The 10,000-nt window shown below is 46.7% G+C and overlaps 1 protein-coding gene across 2 annotated transcripts in view; it reads right to left on the bottom strand.

The window, feature by feature from the left end:
- Window positions 1-10,000, bottom strand: part of LOC311009403 (actin-binding protein WASF3) — a 29,533-nt gene that overhangs the window by 10,459 nt on the left and 9,074 nt on the right. For both annotated transcript variants that reach the window (XM_084003548.1, XM_084003547.1), the window contains exons 2-5: window positions 9,450-9,594; window positions 8,705-8,839; window positions 903-1,056; window positions 220-337 (exon numbers count right to left, since the gene is read on the bottom strand). In XM_084003548.1, coding sequence (XP_083859674.1) covers window positions 220-337; window positions 903-1,056; window positions 8,705-8,839; window positions 9,450-9,582 — 540 coding nt within the window. In that variant the 5' untranslated portion in view covers window positions 9,583-9,594. The remainder of the gene's footprint in view (window positions 1-219; window positions 338-902; window positions 1,057-8,704; window positions 8,840-9,449; window positions 9,595-10,000) is intronic.

Raw genomic sequence — 10,000 nt, 5'->3', positions numbered from 1 at the left:
TGTCTATATATGACCTGTTCCATGTAAAGGTTGTATTTCCTGTCTGGTCGCTGCGTCCGGGTAATGAGCCCGCCCTCCTGCTGCTGCATCCAACTACACAACAAGCCAAGCTCGATGGTGAGACAGGAAACGGGATCGCATGAAAGTAAGACAACAAGCACGAGATGGATTGACCGTCCACGTTCATCCGAGCCGCCGCGTGGCGTCGCGCCGACGTACCTTCTGCCGCCGCTTCTCCTTGCGCTTGTCCTCGGTGGCCTGCAGCATCTTCTCCTTCCACAGGTTGAAGAAGTAGGACGGGTCGGTGTAGAACTTCAGAGCATCCTTCTTGTCGTCCCTGCACGGATTAAACACAGAACATGTAAAGATATGCATGTATTCTTTATGCTTCATGTCATTCATGTGTTAGTACGGACACATTGAGGTTGTTTGTTTACGTTATTATGTTTGAAATAAAAGTTTATTCTATTCTAAAAGATAATTAAATCTCAACTTAAAACCCACCACAGCCGCTCTGTCAAAGCCCTAAATTATTTCTGTGTTTAAGTGCTCTATGAATAATAATTATTGTTATTATTACAATTAAAATCGAGGATGAGTGATTCTGACACCGCCTCTGTATAAAGACCCTCCAGACAACCACCTCGGTCCCATCAGGACCTCCTAGCTGTGGGAGGAGCCACCGTCACCGGGGGCGACCAGGGGTCAAGTGGGCGGCAGAGACACCAGATCTGGGTCTGGGGTCTGACTGCGGAGGCCTGGTTTCTACCAGTTTTGTCTGGAGTGACGAGGATTCCTATAAAAATAACTCGTTCACTTCCGTACGTCACGTAGAGACTTCGGAACTAAGCCGGCCATTTAAACGCATCACTGAAAAGTGGCGACTGGGCTGATCTCCGGACCTGTAGGGGCTGAGGATGTTGAGTGGAGGAGGTTTGTCACAGCGGTGGTACATCTCCACCACGGGGTTGGGCACGGAGGTCCTGGACACCACCTGCTGGTCCTGGATGGTACTGCTCTTAAAGGCCTTCCTCATGTTGATGTCCTGCAGGGAGACTGGGAGGAGGACAAAGATTCAACCTCGACAGCTGGGCAACACAAACATTAGCAGGATTATTTGTTGTTTATCAGTCTTCACATAATCCTGGATGTGAGCCCGTCATAAATCCTGGATGTGAGCCCGTCATAAATCCTGGATGTGCTGCCCTCTGACCTCACTGCTCTGCCGAGTTCAACCTTCACCAATTAAGTGAGGAACAGGAAATCTCGTTCATTTATCGCAACACGATTAAATCAGCCAGGACGGGATCGTGTATGTAGTTTATATCTAACATCGTAACTTAATGCAGAAGAATGACTGATGGCTCTAATGTGCATATTTCTATCATTGTGGACAAACAGGATGTAAAGAGGGAACCGCTCTCGTCTCGATCTTCTCTACAAACAACAAAGTCAGTCCACCTTAAAAGGTAAGTCCACCTTTAGTGTTCCTGAGCCGGAGCAGCTAGTTGTTACTAACTTTGGGGCTAACTTCCTTCACTTAACTTATCAGCCGTCCGACAACAAGACAAGACGTAGCTTGTGTCTAATCGTAGATTTTAGTCACGACAAATAAACTGTACCCACAATGCACTGCTGCATTTGCGACTGTAACGTGTACGTTGGGCTGTAATACCGACATATTATTAATTCACAGCTACATGAAGGGATTTAACGTTTTTGTGCGTTGTTGACGTTGCGTTGCCTTATCGGTATCGCGTACTGCTTTATCGTAGTAGTAGTAGTACAAGTACGAGTACACGATACTAGCGCACACACACACACACACACACACACACACACACACACACACACACACAGAAGGTGATAATAGGCCAGCAGGGACAGATTAGTGTTCAAGCTTGCACACCAGCTTAACAAATATCTTTCACACCCAGCAGAACACACACACACACACACACACACACACACTGCAGCAGTGAGAGTGTGTGTAGTATAGCAACACAGAGTGTGTGTTTGGTATAAATATAAATGGAATGCTTGGTGTGCCCGTGTAGTAATGTGATTTGTCGACATGTAATGGGAGCCGGTATCGACTCGGATAATAAAATACTGCATGTATGTGTGTCAAGCCCTTATGTGCCCCCCCGAGGAGATTTAACGTGACACTGCAACGCTATCCAGGATCTAGCAGATGGCTAACACACTAACACACACACACACACTAACACACACACACACACACACTAACACACACACACACACACACACACGCTGCTGTACATCGGCCTGTGTATAACCAGGTTAAACCGTGTCAGTATGACATATGTTGCTGCCAGAGATTTACTTGACTTCTGTACTGATACTGTGTGTGGCGCATTCTTGTCCGTCTGTCTGTGTGGGGACCGTATTGAGTGATTGGGGGGGTATGTATCGGTGTAGCATGCGTGTATATGTGTGTGTGTGTGTGTGTGTGTATGTGTGTGTGTTAGATGAATGAGGGTGCAGGGAGTGGGGATGTTAAAAGGGTTTGTTTTATTTTATTTTAATGTAAAGCACTCTGGGCTGTATTTTTATGTATGAAAGGTGCTCTATAAATAAAGATGACTTGACTTATATATATATATATATATATATATATATATATATATATATATATATATATATATATATATATATATATATATATATATATATAAGTCAAGGTCCATGTACATCAGGACCTCAGCTGTGTGACGGGGATTCTTAGAAAACGTCACAGCTTTAAGGAATTGTCTTACAGAGAATTTCGTTACCAGGACGCTGCTGAGAAGGCTCGGGCGTTTGTCGTCATGGTTACGGTTAGGTTAGGAGGCTAGGGAACGCTTTATATCAATGAGTGTCCTCACAACGATGGAGGTACAGGGGTGTGTGTGTCTGCAGTCAACACACACACACACACACACACACACACACACACACACACACACACACACACACACAGTGTTTGATCATTCCTTCCTGAGCTTCTGTCCCGGCGGCCGAATGAATAATCCACCTAACTAGCAGCTAATGCAACTTTCATTCAGACACATCTTCAAAGAGACCTCAAGCTGCTCCTTCCACACACACACACACACACACACACACACACACACACACACACACACACACACACACACACACACACACACACACACACACACACACACACACACACACACACACACACACACACACACACACACACACACGTTTTATTGCTGCTAATAACCAGATTTGTGGTTGCCCCGGTTACGATGGTTTAACTGTATGCGGCATCCTGCAGGCCACATCTCACTCATCTTGTACGAAGAATACTTCTAAGGAGAAGTTTCTGCAGGGATTTGCTGACAAAGTATTTCTAGTGCAAGTTGTTTTACTTCATAATACGCCAGAGATTGAGATACAAGTTTAGATGTCATTTCTTCTGTTCCCAGATTCAAGATTCAGACTCTTGGAACAACAAGTTGATTTGTGTTGGAACAGGTTTAATCAGGCACCACTTAATAGGACGTAGCATCCCTCCTCCCTCCTTTCATGGTCCCTTTGTCTTTTATTCCTTCACCCTCTCTCTTCTTCTGTCCCTCCGTTCTTCCTCCCTCCTTTAATCGTCCCTTTGTCTTTTATTCCTTCACCCTCTCTTCTACTGTCCCTCCGTTCTTCCTCCCTCCTTTCATGGTCCCTTTGTCTTTTATTCCTTCACCCTCTCTCTTCTTCTGTCCCTCCGTTCTTCCTCCCTCCTTTCATCGTCCCTTTGTCTTTTATTCCTTCACCCTCTCTCTTCTACTGTCCCTCCTTTCATCGTCCCTTTGTCTTTTATTCCTTCACCCTCTCTCTTCTTCTGTCCCTCCGTTCTTCCTCCCTCCTTTCATCGTCCCTTTGTCTTTTATTCCTTCACCCTCTCTCTTCTACTGTCCCTCCTTTCATCGTCCCTTTGTCTTTTATTCCTTCACCCTCTCTCTTCTACTGTCCCTCTGTTCTTCCTCCCTCCTTTCATGGTCCCTTTGTCTTTTATTCCTTCACCCTCTCTCTTCTACTGTCCCTCCGTTCTTCCTCCCTCCTTTCATCGTCCCTTTGTCTTTTATTCCTTCACCCTCTCTCTTCTTCTGTCCCTCCGTTCTTCCTCCCTCCTTTAATCGTCCCTTTGTCTTTTATTCCTTCACCCTCTCTTCTACTGTCCCTCCGTTCTTCCTCCCTCCTTTCATGGTCCCTTTGTCTTTTATTCCTTCACCCTCTCTCTTCTTCTGTCCCTCCGTTCTTCCTCCCTCCTTTCATCGTCCCTTTGTCTTTTATTCCTTCACCCTCTCTCTTCTACTGTCCCTCCTTTCATCGTCCCTTTGTCTTTTATTCCTTCACCCTCTCTCTTCTTCTGTCCCTCCGTTCTTCCTCCCTCCTTTCATCGTCCCTTTGTCTTTTATTCCTTCACCCTCTCTCTTCTACTGTCCCTCCTTTCATCGTCCCTTTGTCTTTTATTCCTTCACCCTCTCTCTTCTACTGTCCCTCTGTTCTTCCTCCCTCCTTTCATGGTCCCTTTGTCTTTTATTCCTTCACCCTCTCTCTTCTACTGTCCCTCCGTTCTTCCTCCCTCCTTTAATCGTCCCTTTGTCTTTTATTCCTTCACCCTCTCTCTTCTACTGTCCCTCCTTTCATGGTCCCTTTGTCTTTTATTCCTTCACCCTCTCTCTTCTACTGTCCCTCCGTTCTTCCTCCCTCCTTTAATCGTCCCTTTGTCTTTTATTCCTTCACCCTCTCTCTTCTACTGTCCCTTCCTCCCTCCTTTCATCGTCCCACCATGCCCTTCTTCCCTTTCCTTTCTTCCTTCATTTATAATCTTACTTCCATCCGTCAATTCTGTCCGTCTTTATGTTCTTCCCCCTTCTTCCTTTCATGCAACACTCAGTGTCGTTTGACAGGAAAAGGGAGGAAGGAGGAGGAGGAGGAAAGAGGAGGAAGGAGGAAAGAGGAAGGAGGAGGAAAGAGGAGGAAAGAGGAAGGAGGAAAGAGGAAGGAGGAGGAAAGAGGAGGAAAGAGGAAGGAGGAGAAGGAGGAAGGAGGAGGAGGAGGAAGGAGGAGGAAAGAAAAGTGAGACGATGTGAGCAGCAGATGACGGTGTGAGTGTGTGGTCGGAAACGGAGGGCAGGGATTGGCTGGTGTGTGGGAGGAAGAGGATGAGGAGATGAAAGAGAGTGAGCGGGGGGAGGAGGAGGAGGAGGGTAAGACTGAGGACTGCTGAGCTTTTCCTTTTCATCGCCGTGTCTCCGTCTGAGACCGGCGTGCTGCAGAATGATGAGGCGTTATCGGGAGGAGGAAACAGGAAGAGAGGAGGAAGAACAAGGTGTTGCACAAAGAGGAGGTCTGAGAAATAAGAGGAGGGAGAAAAGGAGGATGGAGGGAGGGTTTGGGATGGAAAGAGATGAGAAAATGGGAGAAAAGAGGGTGAGAAATAATAAGAATATAGAGAATTAAAAGGAGGAGAGGAGGAGGTGTGATGGAGGAGGAAAGAGGGAAAGATCTCCACCCAGCCATCTGCACATAACTCTAGGTATAGTAGTAATAGGAGTATAATAATAACATAGTTATTATTATACTCTATTTCTGCCTCATGGAGGGGATGGTTGACCCTGCTGCTGTCTGTCACAGAGGCTTAATTAAAACATTAGATCAATGTACTCTTTATTCAGACAAGTATTTTATGAGATGAACATATTTAAAAGAAGCTTGTGCTTTATGTGTTTACGTTTATTTCATATTTTAACGGGGGTGAAACGGCCGGCAGGTCTGTTATAAGTAGCGGTCGGATCAATAAACCGGCCAACGCTGTATAAAATAAAATAAAATATCTGACGAGCTCGACCACAAACGTTACCGGTGCATAATCCTTAACATTTCCTCCTCGCTCTTTGTCTTTACAACATTTTCCTCCTCTTTAAAGCCTCCTCCTCCTCCTCCTCCTCCTCACCTCAGACCGTCCCTGGAGGGCCGTGAATAACTTTATGTTACGATACATTCTTAGAAGAACCGTCATAACTCTGTCTCAGGAGTTGGTATGAGGGAAGCTTGTAAATGTGGCGCTGGGGTGGTTGTCATGGTGACGGTGAGGTTAGGAGACGGCGTGTGAACGGGGTCACCAGCGTCATGGAGAGAGAAAATTAAATAAAGAGAGAAACAAAGGGAGAAGGAGCTCTGGACTCCAGGTTTTCACATTAAAGTTCAGTTTGAGCCTCCGGGGCCACCGTACCAGCCGAGTGACTGGATCATCACATCAGCAGCAAGTGTGTGTGTGTGTGTCTGTGTGTGTGTGTGTGTGTGTGTGTGTGTGTGTGTGTGTGTGTGTCTGTGTGTGTGTGTGTGTGTGTGTGTCTGTGTGTGTGTGTGTGTGTGTGTGTGTGTGTGTGTGTGTGTGTGTGTCTGTGTGTGTGTGTGTGTGTGTGTGTGTGTGTGTCTGTGTGTGTGTGTGTGTGTGTGTGTGTGTGTCTGTGTGTGTGTGTGTGTGTGTGTGTGTGTGTGTGTGTCTCGGGTCACATGGTTCTTGCCGGATGACTTGTGTGTGTGTGTGTGTGTGTGTGTGTGTGTGTGTGTGTGTGTGTGTGTGTCTGTGTGTCTGTGTGTGTGTGTCTGTGTGTGTGTGTGTGTGTGTGTGTGTGTGTGTGTGTCTCGGGTCACATGGTTCTTGCCGGATGACTTGTGTGTGTGTGTGTGTGTGTGTGTGTGTGTGTGTGTGTGTGTGTGTGTCTGTGTGTGTGTGTGTGTGTGTGTGTGTGTGTGTGTGTGTGTGTGTGTGTGTGTCTGTGTGTGTGTGTGTGTGTGTGTGTGTGTGTGTGTGAACCTGAACGATCTGTGTTGCTGGGCTGATGTTACCCTGGAGTGGACGGGGTCTGACTCTGAGACCGTGGAGGTCTCAGAGGAGGTTATATCCGACCCCAACATCTCTGTAAAAGCAACTGTGAATGTATGTGGGACAAAACATCTACTCCCACTGAGAAATGCTCGAGGTCACCTCTTGGGGGCGCAACAACGGAGGCAGCGGCAGCAATGGACTGAGCTGAGACTTCAAGGGAAGATTGCATGTCTCCCAGCTGCAGACCACTCTGTCTCACACGCTGTGTTCAGAAATGCTGCCCTGGATGAGAACATTGTTACATTTGCTATAAAAGCGAGACTGCAGGTTTTACCAACTAAACTGAACCTGTCCATCTGGTTTCCAGGAAGTCATGCTCCTTACTGTATACACCATGGCAGTGAACAAATAGCTGAAACCATGTCTCACATCTTAAATGGTTGCCATGTTTACAGAGGGCTCTACATATGTAGGCATGACAGAATTGTAGATTTGATATCAGCAGATATCTCTTCGATCTTCAGGTCTTCCATCATGCTGTATAAACATTCTACTGTGAAGCCGAGAATGTTCAGCCTGTGTAATGATGTCTCAATGTTCTCTCATGTAACAGCTAATACTCCTGATGTTGTTGTTGTTAATGAAAATCATAGAGAGGTGCTCATTCTGGAGGTCGGCTGTACCTTTGATTACAGCCTAGAGGAGGCCTTTCTGACCAAAGTGCTGAAATATCAGCAGCTGAAGCAGACCATCTCTCAGCTAGGCTACAGGTGTAAACTTCTAGTCTTTATATTTGGTAGTCTGGGGCATGCGCATAAGTTGGTTGTGAGGGGCCTTCAGATGGCCGGCCTCCCTAAAAGAAGAGCTAAACAGTTGGCCAGGTACTGCTCAGTCTCAGTTATTATTGGTAGCCGTTCAATCTGGAGGAGACGTTGTTTTTTGTATCCTTAAATGTCTGTTTTCTATCTGACCTGTAGGTCATTTTGTATGTAACTGCGTTCAGCTGCCCAGGCGTTTTGTGTCTGACCGTCTTCCATTGTCAACTGCACTGGCAGTGTTTATGTCCCTTGTGCAAGAACCCTTGTACTTCTTTATATGTGGGCATAAATAAATATTTAAAATGTGTGTGTGTCTCGGGTCACATGGTTCTTGCCGGATGACTTGTGTGTGTGTGTGTGTGTGTGTGTGTGTGTGTGTGTGTGTGTGTGTGTGTGTGTGTGTGTGTCAATTACTGCATTAAGAGAATTGACCTTCAGAGATTGTGGAAAGCTTAATGATGGAGATAATGATCATGACTCACACTGTGTACACACACAAGCACACACTGTACACACACAAGCACACACACACTGTGTACACACACAAGCAGACACACTGTACACACAGATGTTTTATCCATAGATATTCAGCATGGACATATAAATGCTGCACACACACACACACACACACACACACACACACACACACACACAAGTCATCCGGCAAGAACCATGTGACCCGAGACACACACACACACACACACACACACACACACACACACACACACAGACACACACACACACACACACACACACACAGACACACACACAGACACACACACAGACACACACACACAGACACACACACACAGACACACACACACAGACACACACACACACACACACACACACACACACACACACACACACACACACACACACACACACACACACACACACACCTGAGACAGTACTCATGATAATCCTCTGGAGCAGACGACCTTTAAAGGCACACACACACACACACACTCTTGAGTGACAGGATGCCCTGTGTTAAGCCCCGCCCCCTCCATCCAGACACGCCTACCTTCCTCCACGGTGGAGTCCAGCTGGGTGACTTTGACGGCCAGCTGGTCCACTCTCTCCTGCAGGCTGCTCATCCTCAGGTAGAAGCTGTTGGCTTCGTTGAACAGCTCCCCGAAGATGTCCTCCGCATGGCGACCTGGAGGGACGGCACACACGGGGAGCGTTCCAAACCGTGGTTTAAGTTCACCTTCGCAGAGACACTGAGCATTGTGATCTCCACCACTGCCAGTAAATGGAGCTCAAACTAGACACGGAGAAGCACACCCGCTCACAACGCTGGTCCTCCGGTGGAGATAATGATCAGAGTATGAGGAGGTCACGTGATGCCGCGGTCTGATGCTGTAAAAGGCCGTTCTGTCCGCCGCCGTGTGACAAAAAGCTCAGAAACATTTGAATATTATTTAGCACACGTCGTCCCGGCCCACGAGGAGGACAGATGGAGCGGAGGCAGAGCTGCCACTGAATTTAATCTAGTCCTCAAACGTTCATCACATTCATCCTTTTTCCCTCTCTGGCTCCACATTTCCACCAAATGAGTTCTACTCTGGCAGGTTAGTGCGGACTCACACATGAACTGTGCAGGTCTGCAATGAGCCTTCTATGGCCTCTAGAATAAAATCTAATGGAAACATGGATCTAATTCCAGATGATTTGATTGTTTTCCACTGAAAACACTGGACCTGTCAGTCAAAATGTTTGTTCTTGAATCACCTGGAAATCTCGTTAAACAACATTAAGCGACTCACTCAGACTGCCCAGCTGCTTGATGATGGCTGCCAGGGTGCTGTTGGTGACACACTCCAGCTCACTGGTCACCCCGTCCGGCAGCGCCCCCCGGCAAAGGTGCCGGGGCTCGATGTTCCTCTTCACCAGCGGCATGCTGGCCCACACCTGCAGGGGGCGACACGGAGTCTTTCAAACGGGTTTATTCAGGGGAAAGCCCTTGATCTTGACCCCAACATACAACACAATCACTACATGGTAACAGAAATTACAGAAATGTTCTAAATAGAGTTGATTCTATTTTTATAGGGTTTTATCACGGATCGTAATAAAAAAGCCTCAACAATCACTTCAGTTATCAGGATAACCTTCAATATCGTAGAGAAGTGACACATTTTGAAACAGATGAGGACATATGTAATATTTCCCTTTTAAAAAGAAGGGAGATGAAGACTATAAGGATCATGTGAGGAAGAGGAGGTGCTCTCTCCGTGGTTCTCATGATGTTTGGTCATATTTCCAGGGAGAAGAGAAAGGAGATTTGATTCTACACACAGTGTGTTTGTGTGGACTG

The sequence above is a fragment of the Eutrigla gurnardus genome (genome assembly GCF_963514095.1).
Source record: "Eutrigla gurnardus genome assembly, chromosome: 23".
NCBI classification, from domain to species: Eukaryota; Metazoa; Chordata; class Actinopteri; order Perciformes; family Triglidae; genus Eutrigla; species Eutrigla gurnardus.
This window is presented reverse-complemented; position numbering and strand designations above follow the sequence as displayed.